Source organism: Cavia porcellus, unplaced genomic scaffold, assembly GCF_034190915.1.
Source record: "Cavia porcellus strain 051 isolate PalLab524CR breed Dunkin Hartley unplaced genomic scaffold, mCavPor4.1 scaffold_4, whole genome shotgun sequence".
Taxonomy (NCBI): domain Eukaryota; kingdom Metazoa; phylum Chordata; class Mammalia; order Rodentia; family Caviidae; genus Cavia; species Cavia porcellus.
This window is the reverse complement of record NW_026947487.1, coordinates 26,863,028-26,888,839: the sequence shown is the minus strand read 5'-3', so window position 1 is coordinate 26,888,839 and position 25,812 is coordinate 26,863,028. Positions and strand designations below refer to the sequence as shown.

Below are 25,812 nucleotides of genomic sequence, written 5' to 3'. Positions count from 1 at the left end.
TCATTGTTTTAATTACATACCAAAGTCATGAAAATTCATGTAGTTTTTAAAAGTCCTCAACTTTTCAAATATTCTCCTAGTGTTTTGATGTTAAGCACTTTCACATTGCAAACCTCATGAGGAGACTTCCAGTTTTTTTTTTTTTTTTCTTTAAAAACTCAGTTTGTAGAAGCTTTCCCTGCATTAGGAATATCAATCCTTGATACCGGTCAGGGCTTCCACTAGTGAGAATAGAAACTGACTGGTTTAGATAGTTCCCGGATGTTGGACAGCTGGCAGAACTGGTCAGGAAGAACAAAGGTTTCCAGAAACAACATGCGCCGCAGCACGGAAGAAGCAGCCTGAGGACGCTCACCAGCACCTCTGCACTGAGTTGCTGTCCTCCGGGGCCCTGACCCTAGCGAGCTCTCCCCTCAGCTGACTTAGAATTGAATTCTGCAGCTGCACACAAGGGGCTGCACTTGGGCACCCGGGCTGTGTCCCACCTGCAAGGGAGAATGGTGGAGGAGCTTTCTGCCTTCTGCCGTGAGAAGGTGGGATTCAGAATGCTGTAAGCAATCAAAATGCAGGGTGAGTGTCCAAAAGAGTTTGTCTACCACCAATGATGAATATCCATTGTGTTTTCCATCTGTCTTTTGAGTGGCAAATAGCTTTCCCGAGAGTATATTTTGGCTTTGTTTATGATGTCACTGTCATAAGATTACCAAATAAGTTTGCGTTTCTCTTTATCTATAACTTTGGAGTTTTCTGTCTTAAGATTTCTATCACACCAAGATCTTGCAAATAATTTCCTAAATTTTCTCTTATTATTACTTTGCTATTTTACAAGCAGATGTTTTAAGTCATATGAAATTTATCTTTGTATATGTTAAGTTTGACATTAAGGGTTTTTTTCAGATTAATATCAGCACCAAAAAGTCCCTCAGTGAATAGAAATGCCAGTTAAATTCCCGTACAAACTTGGATATATTTCTTCACTCTCACTTTTTTTCCATGATATTCTTGAATTGTGAGTTTTCATACCATTTATATCATCTGAGTTGCTCTTCCTTGCTCAAACCAGTAACGTGTTTTCTTGATTCCTCTACCTGCTCCCTATCTCTGATTCCCATATTTTAAAATATTTCTCAGAGTCATCAATTACACCCATTTCCAGTGACACATCTCTAGTTTTCAGGAGCATTTAAACCATTTCTTTAAAAGTGCAAATCTAATGACCCAAGCTTGTTAGTTCAGAATAACTTTTTGTCTTAACCTTCTAACTCTGTCTTTAGCTGTGGTGCGTGTTTTCTGGTTCTTTGAAAGTGCCACACTCTTTCTTGAGAATGTTTCTGCATGCTGGAATCCTCACTGGAACACTTGCTCTTGCTACCTTACTGCTGTTTATCCTTCAAGTCTCTGCTTAAGAAGAGCAGTATCTACAATAATAGCAGTGAAAACAATAAGCAAAAAACTTTCCTATGTACTTACCATGTGCCAGGCATGCAGCCACTTTTCATTTTCATGATAATCTATGGGGTGGGAACTCTTATTATCCCATTCTCACCCATAAAATCTAGCCTCTGGGAATTTAAGTAATTTTCCCCAGTTCAGAGAACCTGTACGTAGAGATGGGTTCGGTCCTCATGTTTTTCTCTTTCTGACCTGTTGTCTTTAGATATCGTCTGCTGCAGCAGGCATTCCTGACTAAGTGCCTCTTCTCCTTTGTGTTCATCTGTGCATTACACAGTCTCCAGCCTCGTACTTATCACTGTATAGTATAATCACTGCCTGTTTCCCGTTTCCCACTACTTTGAGATACTGTAAAATAATAGACTGTTTTTCCTTGTGTTCCCAGCACCAAGTTCCATGCTTGCCTTGTGGTAGGTGCTTAATGAATATTTGATACATAAATGCCATGGAATGAATGTTTATGTCTCTAAAAATCCCGTGTTGAAACCTCACCCCTCTAGGCAGCAATATCAGGAGGTGGGACTTTTGGAAGAGAGGCTTGTGAATAAAATCGGTGGCTTCGTAGACTAGATCAGAGACAGCCCTGGGTTTTTCAGCTGGCTGTGTCATGATGCAGTAGGAAAAAAAGAATCAATCATGAACCTGAAACTGGGACCTCACTGCACCTAATCTGCCAGCACTCAGACTGCAGAGTTGTGAGAAATAGATTCTTGCTGTTTATCAGGCATAAAATCTGTTGGATTTCGCTGTAGCAGCTGGAACAGCTAAGACAACCCAGAAGCCACTGGGGACTCGATGTTCCCTGGACCGTCCGTGGCCTTTGGAGACCTAGAATCTTTCTGCAGCTCCTTCTAATCCTAGCCCTTCTTCATCCTTGGGCCCTTCTCTCTGTGAGTCTGCACTGTCGCCTGCTCTATTGGTTGACTTTTTGTCTCATCATTTGTAGTTTTCTCTTAAATGCTTTTACCTCACTTTAGGACATTGTGAGTGTGTTAATTTTACTGAAGTCTTGAAGACTCACGGGGAGGCACTTGTTACTCACTCATAGCTTCTAGCTTGTTTCTTTTTTAAAAATTTTTTTAACAGAAAACAAAACAGAAAAAGGGTAGAAATAATACATAATTTAAAAAAAAAGTAAAAAATCACTACAGAGAACCTGATATGATAAATTACATATAGTTGTTCAAGTTACAAAAGTAAAGCATACAAAGTGGACATTTAAACAGCGAGACTATGTTCTGTTCAGTGATCCAACAAAAACCTAGTAATATGGTTATCAGTCCTACACACTTAAGCATACCTCCAGCTTGTTCTCTACAGCTTTCCTCTTTCACGTGGTCTGCCGCCTAGAATCTCTCTCTGTTATGCTCAGCATTCAGGTAGATATTTCTTTCTCTGACTTTTTTGGAATGCTGGTAACATTTAACCATTCTATTCCACTTGAATGAATAAAAGTGTAAATGGGTGAATGTTTAGGCTTAAGAGTTGAGCTTTATGATTTTAATGACTCCTATGAAACTCCAAGACTGAGTCTTTGGATACACTGATACAGCTGGTACATCTGGTACAAATGTGCCTTCATGAGTGATTCTATTTAACTATCTTCTAGGTTCAAACTTGCATTATAAAAGAAAATTTTTATTTTTTTCAAAGTGTATCTTTTATCCACTTTGAGCTTTAAAACTATGAAGAAAGTTGTCCTCTACTTTGAGTCTGTGGTAAGATTTAGCAAAATGCTCCATGCAGAGTATGTACTCACTTAATATGGAGTTGATTGATTGAATAATTATCACACCTATAAACACTCTCTAGTACATTACCTGATGAGTGTCTATTTCAATATGACCATGGCTATGACCTTCATGTAGTTCATTAGCAAGTGAAAAGTGTGCTCATTTCCATGGAAGGAAATGAGAATGTAAAAAATGTGGTTCTATTTGTAGTGCCATTACTGTCTTACTATTTGATTAAGAACAAATTCTTAACCTTTTAATGCTACCGCTTACCTATGACTCTGATCTCAAGGGCTACTGCAATACCAAGATCCTGGGGCGGCTAATGTAATAATGCTGACCTAGTTGAAGGGATAAAAACAGGCTACAGATGAAGTAACTCACTGACCAGAGTCAGCTAGTAGTCAAGGGAGATGATGCCTTTGGCAACAGAGAAACAAATAAGAAGTTTCACAATCGTTTTGTAATTGTAACAATTCCCAGTCAAAGTTTCACCATGTTGCTGATTAGGACAGCAGGCTGAGACATTTGAAGTGAGCTCAGGCGTGTTAACTAGTGAAAGGCAGTCATGCCAGCTCGGGTCTTATGTCTCCTCCTCTCTCTCTACCCAGGTAAAGTCACTGTCACCATTTCAGTTTTGAAAAGCCTGTGGAGGATGTTTAGAGCCATCACATCCTAGTTCTTTATGAAAATAGGTGAACAGAATTACCTGAATCGAAGTGGCAGTTGAAACCGAAAAACCTATTAATAAAGCCCTTGAACATTACTTGTGATGGTGCATCTGAGGTAGGATTTGGACACCTTTTCTGTGTCAGGCTCCGTGTTGTGCCATAGCTGTATGCAAAACAATGAAAAACAAAGCTCTGCCTTTAGAAGAGTCTGGGTCATGAACGGAGAGGAAATTTTCACACAAAGAGGGAAAAGGTGCTGTAGGCAGGAAGAAAGAAAAGCAGGTACAAAGGCAGAGATGCTCCTGTACAGTCAGGGGCTAGGGGTCTTTCAGAGTGGCTGGAGGACCAGGAGCTCTTGCAGGGGAAAAGCAAAGGAGGGCAGAAAGGCAAACAGAAGCAAAATCAAGAAGAATCTTGAGTTGAAGAATCTAGCCCCACCGGGGCTTTGCCTGTGGGCAATGGAGAAGCAGCTACGAATTTTAATCAGGAAACTCGCAGGACCAAATTTGGAGATGCTGCAAAGGAAATGAATCCAAAATAGGTAGGAGCAGTGGAAGGAAATGAGAACGAGTCTGGGTGTGGGATGCTGTTGCTGTGAACTGGGGCCTGCACCCACTTCTGCTGTGGCAGGTGAGTGGGAAGCGCTACCTCGTTAGTGCTGCTTAATGATTTGGTTTGAGCCGCAGTCACATGGAGTTTGGTGCACTGGTGTTTTCCCGTGTTCACGGGGTAGTGATTCCAGGTGTTCTTTCTTCCGAATTAAAGCTCAGGCCAGGGATTTTGTAACTGCTTTTGTGTTAAGGCGTGATGTTTCTTTTCACCAATGTCTTTTCCTTATTTGCTTGCTTTGACTTCTAAATCCTTTCCTGCCCACTTCCCATTTACACCATAGCCCTCTGTGTTTGCTCTTAATGTGCTATACTTCTTCATAATCTGGTTCTCACCTGCTCCTAATTCCCTCTAATATTTCTTTTTCTTCCCTTGAGGAAAGTATATCCATTTTTGGTTTCAAACGCTCATCACCTTTTGTAAATATTAAGACACCAATTGAATTTAATTTAAAAAATAATGCTTTTCTATTTCTTTTTGGCCAATAAATTACTTTTGTCATCTTTTAAAAGCCGTAGTGTCTCATAATTTTTTCCCGTGCTCTTGTTTTGTTTTGTTGTTCCCCAGAGGATGCAAGAATATATATTGATATAATGAACAATGTGGAAATTTAAAAATGCAAGAAGAATTTGGGGTCATATTCACACTCCATAGTGTTTACCAGTGATCTATTCCAAAATAAGACCTATATTTCAGTCCTGATGAATCAAATATTTAAGAAACATTCTTTAAGTGGAGAAATGCATGGAAAAAAATCACTGCTGACCCGGAGAGGCCTCCTTGAAAGATTCAAGCCGTGGATGATTTAACTTCAATTTTAGTCCTGCTTCTTCTACCAATGTTATCATTGTGAACATTGCTCATGAGGGTTCTGGGAGTATAAATGGGGGTCAGAGATCAAAAAACATAAGATATAGTATTAGATAAAATATTAGCAGCCCTGAAAATATTCACAAAGTCATACATTATGTTCGAGCTACCATATTCCATGTAGGAAAATAAAAATGGGAAATTGCTCAGGCCATTTTCTTTTTTATTACAGGAATTAAAGATCTAATTTAGACTTGTGAATTTATGTAAATAGTCATTAATACAATTTTATTAGTTCAGGTATCAGGATATGAACATATAAACATAACAGGATTTTTATGGAGTTGTAGTAATTAGCAAGTCAGTATATATGTGTGTGTGTATATATATATATATATATATGTACATAACATGAGGTTTTAAAAAATTTTATAGAACTATAAAGATGCTCTGAGAACCCCTTCAAGTTCATATTCCATGTCTCTGAAAGTTCTTTAGTAAATACTGTTTTCTTCCTGTCTACTGATCGTGTAGTAGTGTGTGATGATATTGATGCTAATGACATTATGACAAAAACTATCAGTTTTTTTGTACCTTATAATTACTTTGGCACTTTCTGCCATATATGTGTTGTGTCTCTTACACATCTTAAGCCATGCAGTTTACACATGATTCATATATATATATATATATATATATATATATATATTTTTTTTTTTTTTTTTTTTTCCCCTTCTGGTAATGAGCATGCCAGGCACTGTGTCACTGAGCTGTGTCCCTATCAGTCCTTATATATTTTCTTAGTATCTAAGTCTTAGACAAAATATAGCAATCATTGTTCTTTTCTTTTAACATCTTTCTTGAACTTGCTTGAGAATTGTGCCTCTATTGGTAAAGAAGAATTAAACCTTCATTAATTCAATAAACTTGATCAACCAGAATTGATTAATAGTTTCCTTTCCTTGCTGTACTTGTTTGTTTAACTTCAAAAATTGATAAATGTAACATACATACAAAATTACAGAGATTGCCAAAAGAAGATATTTATACTGGTCAACCTAGTTTAGCACACAGAAATATTGGTACCTTCAAGGCACTGTAAAGCCATTTCTTTAGTCTTTCTCCTACAGATAACCTTCTCCTGAGTGGTGAAATTAACGTTTTCTTACTTTCCCTCAAGGGTGTATCATATGTATAATTATTCTGCATTTATTATGTGCATTTATTTGGTCATACAGAGGATTGAACTCAGGGCTTTCTATGTGCTAATCAAGTACTTTCCTGCTGAGCTGCACTCCTTGACATTTTGCTTGTAGGGTTAGCATTAGTGTGAAGCTGCCAGTATGTCTGATGACTTAAAAACACTGTGGAACTTTGAGTTTCCTAGGAGTGACCAGGACTGCCCAAGTCTTTATCTCCCATAGGTGAGGGGTAGATATTTCCCATCACATGCATTATCAAAGTGAATGTACTAGTCAACTTTCCCATTGTTGGGGCATAATACCCAGGGCCCAAACCTTAAAAAAGGAGACATTTATTTAGCTCATGGTTTCAAGGAATTCAGTTAGTTGGCTCAAAGGCAGAAACATCATGGTGGCAGGGATGGTGGAGAAAAGATGTAGCCAGGAAGCAGAGCAGAGGAACAGTGCCAGAGAGGAATGGGCCAGGGACCATTTACAGCACCCGAGGTCCCTCTTAGAAACGGATACTCCATTAATTGCCTAGGAGGCTCCCAAGCCCGTCAGTTTGATTCAGACAAGCTTAATCATCATAGAGAAGTAAAGGCAAATTTATGTTGTATCATAATTCAATCCCACAAGTCCTCACTCTTCCGAATGCACCTTCATCCAACACCCATGTGCTCCATTGAAATGCTGGGTGCTAGAATGGGGAGGGGCAGTTTGAGCACCACAGCTCTGCTGAGCCTTCTGTCTGGTGTGGGTCTAGTAGCTTCGAGAAAGAGAGCACCGTTGCTCACCTTTCTCCTCAATTACGTAGCAGAAGTTTGACAATGTTGCTTGTGGGGAATATGGCTTCAAATACTGGTCACCTTGGTCTAAATTTATTTGAGAAGAAACTTAAGAAGAAGGTTAAAGTGGTCTTCTATGCCTTCCATATCTGCAAATTATACTTTTCGGTACATGAAGGAAATTCATCAATAGAATATGAATTTATTCAGTGTCACGCAATGATTCAGTTAGTTTTAGCTGTATGATGAGTTAATAAGTTAAAAATCTCAGTGGAATTGTAGCAATGGAACAAAAATATAAATCTTCCCTTTTAGAAGCTAATCATTTAATATCAGTAAGCGTGGCTCTTCCTGCAGATATTCATGTTTTAATTTCAAAAGAATATTAACAGAATTAAATGGAAAACTAATAATCTGCCACTTACAAATTAGTGTGTGGGTAAAGCAATTTAATAGTAGATATAAGGGGAAAATATTTATAAATACTTATAAGTTAGAATAATAAAATTACTGGAAGATATAATTATGGTAACAACAATACAGTTAGATATGTATTGAATGAAATCCCTTTGGATGTGAGTTAAATTTGAATATTAAATTGAAGTTTGGGGCAAGATGCCAATGATAATCCTTACATCCTGTGGCTATGCAAGACCATATGCAGAAATTACAAAGGAGGCATCAGAAAAGTGGTTCGAGGTCCCTTGAACTCTTCATCACTGAAGATACTATTTTGAGATGGTGAAAATTGTTTCCAAGGTATTTGTTTATCGGTGTATTTAGAGCTGTTCTGTGTATCCTATGTGCTATACATGGGAGGATCGTGAACGAATCCAAGCCTGAGGAGACCCCTCATGTTCTTGCCATTATCTGCGTACTCTGACACTGTCGTGGAAGTTTTGACGGCAGGAGAGATGGGCTGTGGAACTGGTTTGGCAGCACACTGAAGAGGAGTGGCGTGGGTTGTGGCTGGTTGTTGGGAGCCGCGGCCGACACCGGTCGCTTTACTTGGCGGACGTGAGGCCTGTAGAAAAGAGCAAAGCCTGAGCTAAGTTACCCCTCCCATCGAGTGAGCCAAGTTGGCGCCTGCTTCCTGCCCCCTGATTGCCCTGGCGACTTAAACAACCCGCTCTGTAAGATAGTCTGCCTAGCAACAACTGATGTTAGCCAGTCAGCCCGCATCGCGCGCTTTGAACTGATTGGCCACTGTCACCCTATAAAAGTGAATGCCTCTCCTGCCACGAGAGAGAAGCACAGAGAGAGATAGAGAAAGTCCACCGGCGAGAAAGGGCTGGTGGCAGAGCGGAGGCCTCGCGGGGCCCACGCGGAGACAAATAAAGGCAAGATTGCACACCGTCAGAATCTGTCGCGTGTTCTTCCTGCAGGCCGGGAGCGACACCGACATCTGGTGGCCCGTACAGGGACCTGATCACTCCCCTCGGTGGTGTGCAACGCTCCAGCGTGGTGCTGCCGGACAGGTGAGTGGGGGATAAGCCTGGGCTCTGGGTGGCGCGCACCTACAGGGCTTTTAGACTCCCCTCAGGCTCACGCGTAGGTGACGGGTTCTCTAAGTCACACGCGGTGAGTAACAGCCCTTAGAGGTTAGAGATGGGTAATTTACCGAGCGCGGAGGCGCGGCCCTTGGTAAAGGCCCTTAGAAAGCTTTTAAAAGCTAGAGACCTCAGGGTAGGTCAAAAAACACTGGAACTATTCATAGCAGAGGTAGATAGGGTGGCTCCCTGGTTTTTACCCACGGGGCATTTAAACCTGCCGTCATGGGAGAAGTTAGGCGGGGACCTCGCCTCGGCGGAATTGGAAGGCGATATTTTGCCGGCTATTTGCCCCCTGTGGGAAATGATACATGCGTGCCTTGAAGGGGAGGGGAAGGGGTTCCCGTCGGCAGTTAGAGACGCGGAAATCATAGACGCACGCAAGGCTTTTGAGCAGGCAAAGTCGGAATGCTCTCGGGAGGGATCTGTCCAGGGGGAAAAAATCCAGGGAAAGATAGAGGACACCCAAGCTCTGGAGTCCTCTGACTCTGATAGCGAGAAAGAACTAGAAGGTGGGGCAGGAAGCCGAGAGGCTCAAAACCCCTATGCCGAGTTGCGCCGCGAATTGTGTGCGTGCGCCGCCCGAGAAAAGCAGAGAGAGGAGGAAGGACCCCCGAGCGCTCTCTGGTGGGGAGGAGATAGAGAGCCATCCGCTCCGCCCTGGAGCTCTTTTCCAGAAGCGGCTCCCCGCCGAGAGGCCGCTACAGGGGACCCTCCCTTCTCTCAGCCGGCACAGGAAGTGATGCCCCGCTCCACTCTGTCGTGACCGCCGTCCTATGACGTCGCGCCGCGGGGCGGACGGTATTTTCATGGGCGGTTATGGAAGGGTGAACGATGGTTCGGAGGGGATCCACCGATGCAAGGACTAGATTACGGTCCTTATGGAGTATACCCTGTGCAAATAGCCCCAGGCAAAGGGCGCAATGTTTGGGAACCGCTTGAAATAAAACAGATCAGAAAATTAAAAAGCGCTGTCACGACCTTCGGGCCCACAGCACCCTATACCATAGCTATGCTAAAAAACTTGTCTTCTGGGCCGCTCACCCCAGCGGACTGGACCCAGTTGGCAAAAGCATGTCTACCCTCAGGCAGCTACTTAGACTGGCGAGCATGGTACGCAGAGTTCTCGGCCGAGCAGGCTAAGAGAAACGCCGGTCGAGGAAACGAGGGCTGGGGATTTAGCTTAGCGGCATAAGCGCCTGCCTTGTAAGCAGGCAATCGCGAGTTCGATCCCTGGTACCGATAAAAAAATAAATAAATAAATAAAAAAAATAAAAAATAAAAAATAAAAAACAAAAAGGGGGAGTAAGCCAAGGCCTGCCTCCAAAGGTGCGGTTATCTATGGCATGACAATGGATGGGCCCGGATCCGGTGGTTAGCTGGAACCGAGGCGCGGTTTGTGTTTTTCCGCAGGAACCGGGACGAGAACCACTGTGGGTCCCAGAGAGGTTGATGCGACAAGTCCCTCGACTGAAGATCAGGCCTGTTCCACCAGAGGCCAACCGCAGACCCAACAACAAGATGAGCCCTAAAAGAACTACAGGACAATCCCTTTTTGGGGGCCTGGAACGGCTTGCTCCCCTATATTTTACCATTGTTAGGTCCCCTGTGCTCCTTGCTTCTGCTCTTACTTGTAGGACCATTCTTGCTCCGATGGGTTACATCATTTATTAATGGGCGCCTTGCGGTGGCCCGGCGTCAAGTACACCTGGTTGCCCATGCGGCCCTGGCAGCAGCCCGTGATGGGCACAATGACCCCCAGGCTTACGCATGGCTCGCTCGACTGGCCTACGACTGGGTCTAGATGTGGCGGGTCTTCCGCACTCCTTCCCTATTGACACCACACAGCAGGGTGGGTGAGTCAATGACGGGTAAGAGCGTGCCTCCCCAGCACGACTCGACCTAAGCCAGGCCCTACCCCATACTGCACGAAAGCCGCTGGATTACTAGAATCTGCCCAGATCTAGATGTCTCTCCGAGGGGATCACACGGAGGGGCATGAGTGCATGCCTATGTGCATCCAGGTTCCGTCCAGTTCACTCCTGGCCCTGGAAAAAGGACGAGGGTCTCAAGGCCTTGGTGGACCCGGGGACGGCCGACCAGGGTCCAAGCCAAGGGCCTACGGTGGGCCTCAACACAGGGCATAAGCCTCTGCACTCGATCCAGGGCGGGCTGCGATGCATACATTCATTCAAAGTAAATAAAATAGGGGGAGATGTTGGGAGCCGCGGCCGACACCGGTCGTTTTACTTGGCGGACGTGAGGCCTGTAGAAAAGAGCAAAGCCTGAGCTAAGTTACCCCTCCCATCGAGTGAGCCAAGTTGGCGCCTGCTTCCTGCCCCCTGATTGCCCTGGCGACTTAAACAACCCGCTCTGTAAGATAGTCTGCCTAGCAACAACTGATGTTAGCCAGTCAGCCCGCATCGCGCGCTTTGAACTGATTGGCCACTGTTACCCTATAAAAGTGAATGCCTTTCCCGCCACGAGAGAGAAGCACAGAGAGAGATAGAGAAAGTCCACCGGCGAGAAAGGGCTGGTGGCAGAGCGGAGACCTCGCTGGGCCCACGTGGAGACAAATAAAGGCAAGATTGCACACCGTCAGAATCTGTCGCGTGTTCTTCCTGCAGGCCGGGAGCGACACCGACAGCTGGTAAGGATCTAGGTGAGTGTTCCCGTAAGGGGAGATGAGGGTCACTTTAGAGAAAGAGCTGATCTGAGCCATTTCAAACATAAAAAACTCTTGGATTTATTTTTAAATTTCCGGGAGTGGGGAGGGGGATATGTGGAAATGCATTGAGTGTTGCTAAAGCTGATGATGAGTACAAGGAAGTTCACTGTGCCATTGTCTCTACTTTGATAATGACCATCAATGTCCTTTATAGAAAGTTTTAAAATTCTGCTCAAGAGGATGAATATGGAAAGGTAATGGAATTCCAGTGGAGAAAATCTGTTATGTTACCAACTCTGGGAACACAACATCTGGATGAGAATGCCTGGTCCTTGTCTAGGGAGTTTTAGGACATGGACTGGGGAGCTCTGTAGAAAGTGTGGTTCTGCCCAACATGGCAAAAATGCCCTTCAAGCATTTCATGGTTCAGACATCAAGAGACATCATCAGTAGTCAAATAATAACTAGCCCATCCCCATTCACTTCTTCCTTTGTCTATTTCAAAAAAGTCTGGCAAGTGGTGGAAGAGATCAGCAAAAGGGAATGAGGGAAAACATGGGGAAGGAGGTAAGATAAAAGCAGAAGATTAAAGGGGTGAGTAAGGCGAGAGAGACAGAGGCTGCCTGGAGAATACTTCTGTGCAACCGGCTTAGGAAAAGTGGAAGGGAAGACAATGAGCTCCCATATGGTTACACCCTTATACTGCTGCAAGGGCCTGCTTGTAACAGAGTCTCATCGGAGAGAAGAAAAATGTTTACTTCTCAGTCACATTAGGAGTTTTGATTAGTAAAGGGCACTAGATACTTTTAATTCTCGAACTGACATTCTGTCTGTGAATTAAAGGGGTTTTAAGATCGTATTTTGTATTATTTAGGAGTGACTTAGAAAATCCTGAAGCTTGTCTAAATTTCAACCGGTGATGGGGGTGTGAGCTATTTGCATTGTTCGTTCAGAAGTTTCAAAAGAATAAACTGAAAACAAACAAAAATTAAGCAGATACGTTTGGCTTGTATTGCAAGTTTCTGCTTTTTTCAGTTTATTGTATACATGCATTCTCTCTTTTATGGGGAGGAGGGAGTTGAGACTACTTGCTATGTAGTTCAGGCTGGCCTTGAACTCATTATGTAGCACAGGCTGGCCTGGAACTCACAGTAATCCTGCCTCAGCTTCCTAAGTGCTGGTGTTTGAGGCATGCACCACCATGCGTGGACTAACTTTGATTTTATAGTACAGTATCTATGCATGACCAAGGGAAGTCAGCACTGCATTTTACCAGTAAAGAAGTTTAAGTAGGAAGAGAGTTGAATGATTTGCCCAGGATTACATGTTACTAAATGATTGAGGCAAAGTGAGAGTCTGGGTCTTTAGTTGCTTTTCTGCTACAAGGCTTTGGAACATTGTATCCTAAATCCAGGCCAGTTGTCATACACTTAGAGGAACCCTGAGGAGCAGAATCAAAGAATTAGTGACTCTCCCAGGCTAAGGGAGAACTGAGGGTGAGGCTGGGGGGTTCACTTGACCTCTGAGCTGTCTCTGTGTCGCCCCCAGAGGCCTTGTGTTTTCTCCAGCTGCCAGAAGGTGATTTTGGTTCAGAGTTGTTGGAGTAACAAAGCCACCTTTATTAAACATCTGAGAGGACTTTGAAGTTTGTGATTTTCTCCTAATAGCCTAGGGTTGATCAATGAATCAATCAATCAGTTATACCAGGAGCATTAATTAAATGCCTCCTGTATTCCGTATTCTGGTAGGCTGTAAATGTGTCTATTGGTTGGGTAGGGACTCCCCTGTTTATGAATTTATTAGGTTCACAAGGTAGAGACACTGACATTCCTTAGTTAATCGATAGATTATAATTTTGCATAAATTTAATCAGCACCTACAGTTGACCACAACTGTGGCTGATACTGGATATGGGGAAAAAGAAAAGAAAGGGCAAAAGGAGGAAGAAAAGAAAAAACTGCATTCTCTGTTCCGATGGTTCTCATGAGGGGAGGAGGAGCCAGCAGTAAATGACCGTGTGGGGTAAGTGGTGAGCGGGGTGAGGGATGGGCAATGGGCCCGCGTGGACCTGTGTCCTGCGGTCTGACAGAGTGAGCATTCTACTTTCTGTTGGAGTTGGGGGCGGAAGAAAGGCAGATGGTTTTCTGAGACTTCCCTTCGCAAAGTGTTATTTTTTTCTTCCCTGAGAAAAATAGACTGTTAATATAAACAGAATTAAAATTGAATTAATTTCCATGGGGAGCGTGTCTTACTTTCATTGATCTACAAAACGTAAAAACCCTGAACTTAGTGCTTTTGGAACTTCTGCGCTTTTAATTTTTGTGGAATAAGCTCTTTGTTATGCTCTAGGCTTTCAGGGAGCAGAAATTAAGTCGTGGACTTAATTTCTTTTTAATGAACTTGGTGACAGAAAGAAACTTTCACAGGGCTCAGTAGAGTCGCTCCTTCCCGAGCCACAGGGCTTGGCGGAGGGGACAGGAGGACAGAGTCAGGCAGAGAAAGGCTGCTGCCCACCGCAGCCTCCTGGCCTGGAGATGGCAGGAAGCAGGTGGAGGGGCAGTAAATCAAGGTGACAGAGAGGGGCAGGACCCAGACACAGGACAGAGAACAAAAAGGCCGTTAAAAGAGCATTCAAGGGGAGGTTGGTGACCAAGGGTAAAACTCAAGCTCCAGGATCTTCAGTTTTTCTGTTTTTTTTTTTTTTATCACCAATGCATTCTGGGGCACAGAAACATGCTTTCTGTATGAATGATGAAACTATTTTTAGAAGGCTTTGAAACCAAGATTTCGCACAAAGCAAAGTTCTTAGTAGAAAGTAAGGACCTTCTGGAGAATGGAGAAATGGGAGGGCGCCTATACTGCGGGAAGTATTGCCCGCCAGTTTGTTAGCAAGTTACATACTGTGGAATCCTGACTTTCGGTTTAATGCTGAGCGATTAGGTGAGTCTCTGTGCTTCCTTTTCAGGAGAGGACACAGTACACACTGTTTTTGGAGATCTTGAAAATCTATCTTAGTCCTGGGAGTGGGGAAATTGGTCTGAAGAACTCAGGTGGCTGCCGTCAGCTCTAAAGGACGATGAGAGGAGACTGTGTGGATTGTGGCCCGGGAGACTCAGGGTACCTGGGTTTCCTCTTCCACTCCAGGGTGAGGGAAAAGAGGAGACTACTCAGGGGAGGTCGGGAGCATTCTGCTCCTTTTGGGGTTTGGGTAGGAAGGGTGATAACTTAGCTCCCCCACTTCTACTTTTGGTGCTCACTACCTTTTTAATTTTGAGTAGCCGTCACTCAGTAGCACCATTCAGTGATGTGTCTGTCCCGTGTGCTCTGAGTCAACATCCTTATGTGAAATCACTTACTTTCTGTACTCTGAGAATACTCCTAACTGCACTGGGACCGACATAAAATGCATTAATCAAGTTAGAAAAATACACTGCGATAAGCCAAAAGGCATATCACAGAAGTAACAATGTAACTTTTAAAAAGAGGGAGAGAATTATAGCTTGTTTAAAAGTTTACCTCAGCTGGGCATGGTGGCACATGCCTGTAATCCCAGTACTCAGGAGGCTGACGGAGGAGGATTGCCATGAGTTTGAGGCCAGCCTGAACTACATAATAAGACCTTCTCTCAAAAAACAAACAAACAGGTGTGCAAGCAAACAAGCAAACAAACAAACACAAAAACAGAAGTTTGCAACAAATCAGAACCTATCAATTTGTTGTCACTTAGAGAATTTTGATGTTTGACATATTTGGGTGTTCAATAAGTATTTAACAAATGAATGCACATGCTATGAACTTACACTCATTATTATAATTATTTTCTTGCAGTAATAACAAATTCATGGAAATTAACTTCTCATTCATGAACTTAGTAAGGGTCATATGTGGCTTGCTTGAAGAGGCAAAAAGGTTAAGTGTTATTCCTTGAGATGCTTTATTTCCCTGTTCTTTATTTATGTGTATTTTTCTGAGTGCATTTGGTTGACATTAGTTTGAGAATCAGAAGAATAAATTTAAATTCATGATCTCAAAAAGTTACTTGAACACATATATCTGGGCCACAAAGATAAGCAACTAGAACCAGCTATTTCTGGTCCTGATGTAAAAGCTGGGTAGATGGGCTCAGCCATGAGGTGAATGCCAGGGTACTGGGTCACCTACTCTCCACATCCTTATTTAATTATAGATGGGGGCTCCGGAATGACCAGGTAGAAAGAGAAAGCTACTGAAAGAATCCTCAAGTTTGCCTCCCTATCGGTGTCCAAAAAGGAACTTGAGATAAGCCAGGGAATTTCCATTTCCCTAAGGCGACACAATCTACTACAGTCCACCTTACCATGCAAAATGGGGCATAATATAAAAATATCTGCCAAAGACGTAAAGGTTGAAATGAACCGGAGGAGGAATATTGTGAGGGGCAACTAAAACATGGGACATGAACTATGATATTTTTCTTTTTCTTTTTTCATTTCTTCTTCTCTTCCCTCCCCTCCACTCCCCTCCCTTCCCCTCCTCTCCTCTCCCTTCCCTTCTCCTTCTCTCCCCTCCCTTCCCTTCCTTTCCTTCCCTTCTTTTCCTTTTATTTATTTTTTCTCTTTCTCTCATAGCTTCGTTCTGAGAATACACCTCAGTTATGGAGCCACTTGACAGAACTGGTGAAACTCTAGAAAACACCCTGTGTTACTGGCTAAGAGAATGTGTGTGGGGAATTTCAGAGAAGAGAGCAAACAGAGGAAGAGATCCCCACTCCTGTGCATGAATTCACACACATGTCAGACTCACCCCTAAGCTGAACCTGTGTGGGTCAGACCCCAGCCAGTGCAGCATCAGCTCTGAGACCTAACTGAAACTGACAGATCCTCACGGAAGATGAGACTGAATGTAAAACGTGTACCTAAGTGGGCTGACTGTCTCCTATGATGGAATATCGACACTCCTCAGGTAATTATAATAGGACTCATAGTCTATAAAGCATACCATGAAAAAGTCCAGCCTATTATCCACAATACAAATACAAAACACAAACCAACAACAGAGAAATGTAACCAGTTCCCGAAGGAAGGGACAATGAACCAATGCCAAAAGCAAGAAGATTCAGGTGTTGAGCTACTAGGCAGAAACTTTAAAGAAGTTATTATGCCTGTGACCTACAAGAGGAGGGAAAATAAACATTTCAGCAGAAACTAGAAAGTACAAAAGAGAAGCAAGTGCATATTTTAGTACTGAAAATTTAATATGTGAAATAAATATGTAGCAGAGTTGGCTCTGCAGCAGGGTGAAGATTAAAAAAGGAGAGAATCAGTAAACTTGAAGATTAATAAAACTGTTGAGACTGAAGAACAGAGAATAGAATAGATTGAAAGAAACAAACAGAAATTCAGGCACTCATGGGACTACGTAACTAAGTCCAATAGACAAAGAGTGGAGTTCTAAAAGAGAGGACAAATATTGAGACAAAAATTGAATAAACTATAACCAAATCCCAAGTAATAAAAGGCAAAATTAAATAAAAAATCAAACTCAGCAAGACTAAACCAAATGAACTCAAAGAAAACAATATTTAAACACATCATAATTGAACTGCTGAAAATCAAGGACAAATCAAAAGCCCTAAATGCAGGTAGAAGAAAGAAACTTTGCATTGGGTGGACAAGGATTTGCACTGCCATGGGTGGATGTCTCACCTGAATCTACGGACTCAGGGGACAATGGGACAGTGTCGTTACCAACTCTACAGAAAGTACCGTGAACATTGTGTCCTGCAAACATGCACAGGAAAAAGGAAGGGTAACAAGAGATAGATGGAGAGGGGAGGGAGAGAAAAGAAAGGAGACGACAGGAATTCAAGTACATTATGTTCATGTACCAATTCCACACAGGGATGTAAACGTTATGTGTCACACACATGTACTAATAAAATGATCTGAAAAAAATTTAAAAGTGTTAAAAGAATTCTTAGCATTAAATTCTAAGTCCCGTTAAGGGTCTCTTAAAATTTAAAGGAAACCTTTTTGAGTTACAGAAAACTAAATAAATTTGTGCTAAGCATACTTTTTTTCAGCCCAAGAGAAATAAAAGATCAGTAAGAATGGTAAATAGATAATTATAAAGGACAATTATTTTTCCTTTCAGATGTTTAAAGTACATTTGAATGATTAACTTCAGTTAGGGGGTGGTGGTAAAGGGACTATTTGATTTTAAAACTTTTCCACTTTACAGGGAACATTACAGTATTAACTCTATGTAGACTGTTGAAGTTTAGATACCTATGTTATAATCCTTAGAGGAACTCCGAAGTGTAAAGCAAAAAAGATATAGCTGAAAAACTAATGGATCATTTCAAATGGAATGCTCACATATTAAAATAAGAAAGAGGAACACAAAATACAGAAGGGATAAGTAAAATAAAATAAATGGTAGTCTTAAATGTAATCGTATCAATAATTACATTAAATGTTAATGGCTGAAAAACTAAAATTGAAAAGAAGGCACTGACTGTCCCTATTACATACCCCTTGTAAGAGCTGTCTATTAAACACAACGACACCACTAGATTGAATGAGATCAGTGAAACAATGGGAACCGTGAAAAGGATAAGCATAACAAGAGTGTAGCGGCTTTTAAATTTTTGAATTAATGACACTTCAACATTTACAATATTAAATATAGAAAGAAGTTTTTAATGGCAAAAAAAGATAATTTATCATAAAAGACAAAGTGTATGTGTCTAACGCTGGAGTTCCAGGAGTATTTTCCAGATGACTTTGTCACCTAAGAAAGACAATACCAAGCTTGCTTTGTTCCTGCATGGCATCATTGCTCGGCACAGCTCCAGTGACTCACAATGCTTATGGCTTCTAAGTCATAATTGGGTTTGGTGTAAAGGCCAGATGTCCTCTCATCATTTGCTAAACCAGAGACTACGTTTTAATTTTCAAGTGTTTTAAAGTGATGGCTACATTACAATACAAGTGATTTTTGTGATAAAGTTGATAAAAAATAAGAACTTTAGCCTTGAGTCCATTTTGCATTCTTTTATGCAGGCAATGGGTTTTTATTTGAAGTGACACTATGTCAAGTGACGTAAATCTGTTAAGGGCAGGTTGATGTCCTTCTAAAATTCCTTTGCTAAGTCCTACTTCACAGTATCTCAGATGTGCTTGGCACAGTGTCCTTAAATAGATAACTAAACTAAAGCAGGATTACTAGGACGAGGCTCTAATCCAATAGGATTGGTGTTCTGAGAAGAGGAAATTAGGGTACAGAATGTACAGAAGGAAGACAATGTGAAGACACCGGAGAAGTCAGCCCTCTAGAAAGCCAAGGGTCAGGCGGAGGAAAAATCAACTCTCTTTACACCTGATCCCCAGAGAAAATAAATCTCTTGTCTGAGCCACCCACTCTTTGGTACTTTGTCATGGCAGCACTAGCAAACTGATTAAGGTAAATTTCAGGAGTTAAAGTGAGGTTTTGGGGGTTAAGTGCCATCTAAGCATCCTACAACACAAATGGTTTAGTGCTCTGCAGGGATGGTCACTCGTGTTCCAGGATCTTATTATTAATATTTGTGAAGTTTTTCAACACATATTTGTACATACACAGAACTTGCTTGTGTAGTGAGAATAATGGAGGTAATAGTACATATTGGAGTGGTTGTAATTGCTTTTGAAAGGCTGATTCTGTTATACAGAAAGGACACTGTTGACTGGAGCCAATTAATTCGACTGCTCTGGCAGTCTGTTATGATTGTTATTATTCCTAGATTTCATTCTTTTAGATAAAAACATGCACATCAGCTTTGGAGTTTGATTGCCTTATGGGCATAAAGCTTTGCATATTTACTGCCCATGAATCATACCAGTACGTGAAATCTGGAGAAGATTCAATTTTTCCTGCTAGATGCACCTCTAGCCGTTTAATTAAAATATGTATTATTAATAAAACTATATTTAAGTCATATTTTTTACAGATATGACTGAAACATTAAGTGCAAATTGTTTCATACTTTCACAGTAATTTGCTTTTAACGTTTTGTGCCTTAATCAAGGTAGCACACTAGTTGAAGGTTTGTAGTGCTGCAGACTTCTCAATAGTGAAATTGAGGAAAAAGCAAGGCAAAGTGGTGATTAATGAGGAGGCATATTTGCTTTTCAGAAAGATTTAATGCTTTTATTGCAAAAGGAATCTGTACTGAATAGGAAAGCGTAATAAAAATAGCAGAAAAGTAGAATTTGATCTTTACTTTAGTACACAACAGTGGTATTTGCCTTTTGCACAATCTTTTGCATGTTTTTGAACTGATGCTGTGTTTCAGCCTGGCTGTCGGCCTTTAGATGTCACAGTTGTTCTTCTACTGAATTGGAGGTACTTTAGCTCTGAGCTCTTGCAATTCTTCCACTTTCCAGAAACCTTAATCAGTAACCCTGACTAGAGGAACTGTGGCTCATACGTAATGCTTAGTACAAGATAGATTCACAAGAGGTAAAATAGGCAATAAAGCTGTGACCTGGAGGACCCTATTAGGTGCTAGCACTCACTATAGAAATGTGCCTACGGTTTACAGGATTTATTAATTCACATGATCAGATTTCCAGACTCTAGCATTTTGGTACAAGTGGTTATGATGAGGAATGGGGCAGAGGAAACAGAAGGAAAGTAAATATGCCAGGGCTACCTACTGTGTGTCAGGCACTGTGCTAGACTACTTACCACATCTGCTATTTAATCTTCATGACAAAGTTTCAATGAAGAAATCGCACATCTTCTGTTTCTCATGAGGAAACAGAGGCCCCACAAAGTGCTGTAGCTGACAAGTGACTGAGTCTGTGTTTGAACATTTGGCTTTTTACCTCCAAAACCCAAATGAGACTATTACATATTCTCTTGCATCCTGGGTGTCTACAAATGCATGCATTTATGGCTGTGTCTAACATGCTGAATGAACATCACCCCCATAACTCCTACAGCAAACCCTTTGAAAAATCAACACAATGCTTTTCCTTATGTGTTACTATACTTCACAGGTATGTGTTACTATACTTTATCCTATCCTATCCTATCCTATCCTATCCTATCCTATCCTATCCTATCCTATCCTATCCTATCTTATCCTATCCTTTTATAATCCTGTAATTCTTCCCATTTCCTCATTTTTTCTCTACATGTTTAGAAATTCTGAAGTACTCTGAAGCAGAGTAATTATGAAGCCTCTGTTTTGACACAGTATTTAACATAACAATCTTATACCCATTATGCTATTTAACGATTTAAATTAAATTCCATTGTAGTAATTCTTTCCTCAGTGGGCTCACTGCTAAAATTTATTATTTTAAATTAATTTATTTGTGACACCAGAGCCTGTAAGTACAAAGTTCAAATTAATAAAACTCTTTCCTTTGCTTTAAATTGAGATGGATCAGAAGTTATTAACTGAGCTAAGAAGAAAGAGGAAGAGGAGGAGGAGACAGTAATTCAGTGTATCCTTTCCGTAGGAAACATATACACCTGCTGTGTGATTCCGACTCCAAAACACTGTTTAGGTGGTTTTTAACTGGAAGTTCCCCCAAAAGAAAGAATAATTTAGAGCTGATTTGGACAACAGAATAAAATCCCTGACTGAAATGCATTTGCGATGGTAGAGGAACTTCTGACACTAAGTTCACAGTATAGAGATACTTAAATATACTTTTTTACATTCAGTTCTCCCCTTCTTTATACTAATATAGAAATTGAACTAACATTATGTTGCCAGAAAAATGGATACTTTTTTCTTTTCCCCTAACCAATGGGAGAGCTGACTTGTGTTTAAAATAACAGTGAAAACCATTCTTGAAGTCCAAGGGAAGCCAAGCAAAATCAGGCCTAGTGTTCAATAATTGCAAAATAATGCAAAGGCCTAGAAACAGCACTCCCAAGACAACATAAATTCCAAGAAACAAGAGGCAGTTTCTGAGTCTGGTTTTGCAGGGTGCTGGTATAGAGAAATATATATTTGTTGTTGTTTGTTTTTTAAGGAGCATCCCTGGAGAGCGTTCATGTGGCTTCCCAGAGGAGGCGCTGCCTGTTGACTCCTCAGAGCTCTTGACATGAAAATTAACCAAACTCCAAAAGCCCTTTGTGTTCTGGAAAACAAACAAAACACACTCTGAGGGAGTTATTACTTGCAGTACTCAAATTCCAAAACACATGTGCATGCACACATGCTTATACATATTTCAAAGTGTGATAACATGTTTTGAAAGTTTTGTAACAAGTCCCCCGAAGCAGCATGATCTCTCTCAAGCCAGCCTAACACATACAAAGTAGAAAATACCTAAAGTACATACAATTAACTGGACACCAGAGTTACGCAAACACCTTTCTTCAAAGAAGAAAAGCCTGCAAGGAAAAAGCCACAGAAAGCCAGTGGTCTAGCAGCAAAGGGCGATGGAGAGCCCTTCACGGGGCAGCAGCTGTTAAAACACCAGTCATGCCAGATGGACCAGCTGAGCAGGGGTTGACCTCTAAAAGCACTGTGGCTTAGGTGATGTTATTTTCAATGTGCCACATACTTTTTCAGTTTTAGAAATGCCCCAGGAGTCATGGCAACAGAGGGACTAAGCTCTGTTAAAATTATACATCGCCTGCAAACGGTTCAATTAAAATTCACATGCCTTAGTCACTTTCATTTGCCTTGTGACACTCAGCCTTATGCCTTCTTGGTCAATTTCTGTTTGTCCTATCCAGGCACCTAATACTATGCTTATATTGAGGGACAAGGTGCACACAGACTTCATGACATTAATCTGCAAAACTCTTCTTTCCAGTAGGAGAGTTAGAATACCAGTGTTTTAGGTTGGGAAAAAAAACAAAAAAACAACATTGCGCTCTCTTATGCTGGTGCTGACCCTAAGGGAGGTTTCAAATGTCTCTCCTCACTTTCAGGAAGAGCGTTACCAGAGCTGGACCCGTTTGGTTCTTACACCGGGTTTATGGTAACTGACTCTTGCTTTATTGTTTTCCTCCTTGTTTTGAATTGTCTTGAGCAGCGCAGTTGAAAATTTGATAAAGTATTTTTAAACTTGTTTAGATGTTTCAGAAAAATTCAGCTATTTAAATTATTGTATCTGTTTAAATTGTGCAACTAGGGCATAGATGAAAGCATCTGGTTTCCCTAGGAAATCTGCAGATTTTTTTTTTTTGACAGCCATTCATAACTACACTGGACTATGTGTTCATTCACAGTACACTGGGCAAGGCTGCACACTCACATTCTGTTTAGTGAACACATTTTCTGTGTGTCTCTCAAGTAGTCTAAAAATGCCCTGACAGCCAGCCAGTACCTGATTCATTTGTATGCCCCAGTTACCTATCTGGATGTTTTACACATCATGAGCCATTACAAAATATTTGTTCAACATAATTGGAATAGAGGCAGAGAGTATAACTCTATTTTTTTATACAAATCCACATTCATTTTGAAGCATTGTTTTCTCAAGGTTGCATCTAGCAATCCCTGGCTGCTGCTGCAGAGGGCTCCCAGGTGGACACCTGACTGAGGGGAGTGGGCAGTGAGCAGGACATGCCATGGTCAGTCTCCTGGTGTTTGGGGGAAGAAAGGGCTAGCGCCTATTCCTGAACCTGCTCGATTACCTGTCTCCCCAGTTGCTCTCTGTTTCAAAACCCTAAAGCTGCAGCTTTTCCTGTGCTGACTCTGGGTCCCTAGTCAGGATTGTGTGCTGATTTTCAGCTTTCCCAAGAATCCAGCAGTGCTTTCTCCGATCATGCTCTCTGGTTTCAGTTTCTCTGTGCTCTGATCTGTGTTTAGCTCGTTCACTGTGTTTCTTTTGTTGATGGGGAGAGCAGGAAGGTTAGGAGCCTGCAGTGGCCAGACCTCTGCTGTCGCGCAGGCTTCCTCCGTGTAGGTGTTAGATTCTTTCCCAACATGGCCTGCGTGCTGGATCTAGGTGTCAGGGATGTCAAGACCGGGGGTGGTCCAGCTTCCCTTTCTATAAACCTCCTTGACGCTGAGTTAGGATCTGATGGGTTTCTCCTTCAGTGTGCCTTCTACTATCTGATTTCCTTGCCTCTTCTGTTTTACGTGAACTCTCCTCCCTCCTAGCACATCTTCACAACCCCCTTATGCACTGTTGCCACACAAAAGCAGCTAGCTGTGCATCCCAGGACTATAGCTGTCCCTCCCCTCAAACAGGGGAGCTGGCTCGGTGAGCTCAACTTCTTGCAGACATGCCTGCTCTGCCTTTATGAGTTGTGCCCTCAGAAGGTCCAAGCTTGGATTCTTTTCTTTCTTTCTTTTTTTTGACAGACTTTTATTTTTTTTTTTTCAGAGTGGTTTTAGATTCACAGCAAAACCCAGTGAATATGCCATATACATCCTCCCCACGCATGCGTAGCCTCCTCCATTATCAACATCCTGATCAGAGTGGCAACTTTCTACGATGAACAAATTTACACTGACGCATCTTTATCATCCACAGAACGTATTTACATCAAGATGCACTCTGTGTGTTGTATATTCTATGTGTTTGGTTAAATGCATGATGACATTTACCTGACATTACAGTATTACACTATATATTTTCACTACTCTAAATACTCTGTTCCAGCTATTAATCCCTGATTTACCCTAGCCCTGGGCAACCACTGGTCTTTTAAGTTTCCATAGCTTTACCTTTTCCAGGATTTCATGTAGCTGGAAATATATCCTATATTTTCTTTATAGTCTGCATTTCTTCGCCTGGCAGTGTACATATATCCTTTCTTCTTATTTTATGGCTTGCCAACTCATTCTTTTCAGCACTGAATAATATTCCTTTTTGAGGACATACTTTATTTGAAAGTATTTTTCACATGTTGAATGATTAAATTCCATTTTTGGTTGCAATATTGGTTGAACATATGGCTTTCAGTTTTTAGTAATTACGGTCGATGGACCTAGTGGTTGTTTTCAAATTTGAGCAGCTATGACTAAAACATCTGCACATAGGTTTTCATGTGAGCATAATTTTCAATTAAGTAAATACCAAGGAATGGATCATATAGCACAAGTATGTTTTAATGTTATAAGAAATTCATGAACTATTTTCCAAAATGTGTATAAATTTTACATTTACACCAGCATTGAATATCTAGGTGACCCTGGATATGACAATAACTTTTTGGATATAAAACTAAAGTAATATAATTAAAAAATAATTGATAAGCTGAGCTTCACTACAATTAAAATTTCTATGAAAGATACAATAAAAACAATGAAAAGACAACTCACAGTCTAAATGAAATTATTTTTAAAAGACATATCCAATAAAGGATTTTTATTCAAAACTGTGAAGAATTTAAAAGACTTAACAGGAAAAAACTAACTTTAAATAACTAAATAAATGGATTAAATCCTCAAAGACATCTAATCAAGATACACTGATAATTAGCTTGAAAAATATTCTCCATATTCTCTGTTACCAGTGAAATTAATTATTTTACATTAATGAATGTTTCCTTTGTGGCTCATGACATGGTTGATTTTTAAAACATTCTCTGTATACGTTCAAAACATCTGATCCTAAATTTTTAGGTTTAGTGGTCTTTATCATTGTTCAGATTTCCTCCATCTATGTTTCTTGGATGCATTATCCACATACCTTGGGAAGAAAAATGGTTTTAAAACCCCAATCTGGCTGTTCAATTTGCTCGTTTTGCCTTAATATATTTTGGGTCTCTACTGTTGAATTCATAACTATTCAAGATTGGTATATCTGGGGGGCTGGGGATTTAGCTCAGCGGCATAAGCGCCTGCCTTGCAAGCAGGCAGTCGTGAGTTCGATCTCCGGTACCAAAGAAAAGGAAAAAGCCAAAAAAAAAAAAAAAGAAAAGATTGGTATATCTGTCAGATAATTTTTTGAAAAGAAATGTATTCTTTTATCCACAACAAGAAATTTATCTTAATTTTTATGTTGGGTAATATTAATATTGACTAGTCAAAAAGAACTCTAAAAAAGAGACAAGTGTCTCTTAGAAGGGTCAGCCAAACAAGAGTAAACAATAATTATATAATATATGCATCAAAGTTAGGAACACAGTTAAATAAGTAAACAGTATTAGATCTCAATGAAAACATGAATTCCAGTACAGTGATTGTAGTAAACTTAGCACCTCACTTTCATCAGTGGACAGATTATCCAAATAAATTTCAATGAATTAACCTCAGAATTAAAATATAATAAAGACCAAAGGCACATCAAAGAAGACCATGCATCATGATCAAATAGAATTCATTGCAGGGATGTAAGGATGGTTTAACATATACAAATTGATAATCATGGTACATCAGATCAACAAAATAAAAGAACAAAGC

General features: G+C 41.0%; 1 protein-coding gene and 1 long non-coding RNA gene across 2 annotated transcripts; both read left to right on the top strand.

The window, feature by feature from the left end:
• Nucleotides 1-145: 145 nt before the first annotated feature.
• Nucleotides 146-11,473, top strand: LOC134475675 (uncharacterized). The gene is made up of 2 exons (XM_063246901.1): nucleotides 146-570; nucleotides 8,630-11,473. Exon 2 carries the CDS (start codon nucleotides 8,853-8,855, stop codon nucleotides 9,558-9,560), a length of 708 nt encoding a protein of 235 aa, XP_063102971.1. The 5' UTR covers nucleotides 146-570; nucleotides 8,630-8,852; the 3' UTR covers nucleotides 9,561-11,473.
• Nucleotides 11,474-13,735: 2,262 nt separating this feature from the next.
• Nucleotides 13,736-17,001, top strand: LOC134475575 (uncharacterized). Its single transcript, XR_010046745.1, has 2 exons — nucleotides 13,736-14,607; nucleotides 16,070-17,001. It is a non-coding gene; the product is annotated as an uncharacterized LOC134475575 (long non-coding RNA).
• Nucleotides 17,002-25,812: the final 8,811 nt, after the last annotated feature.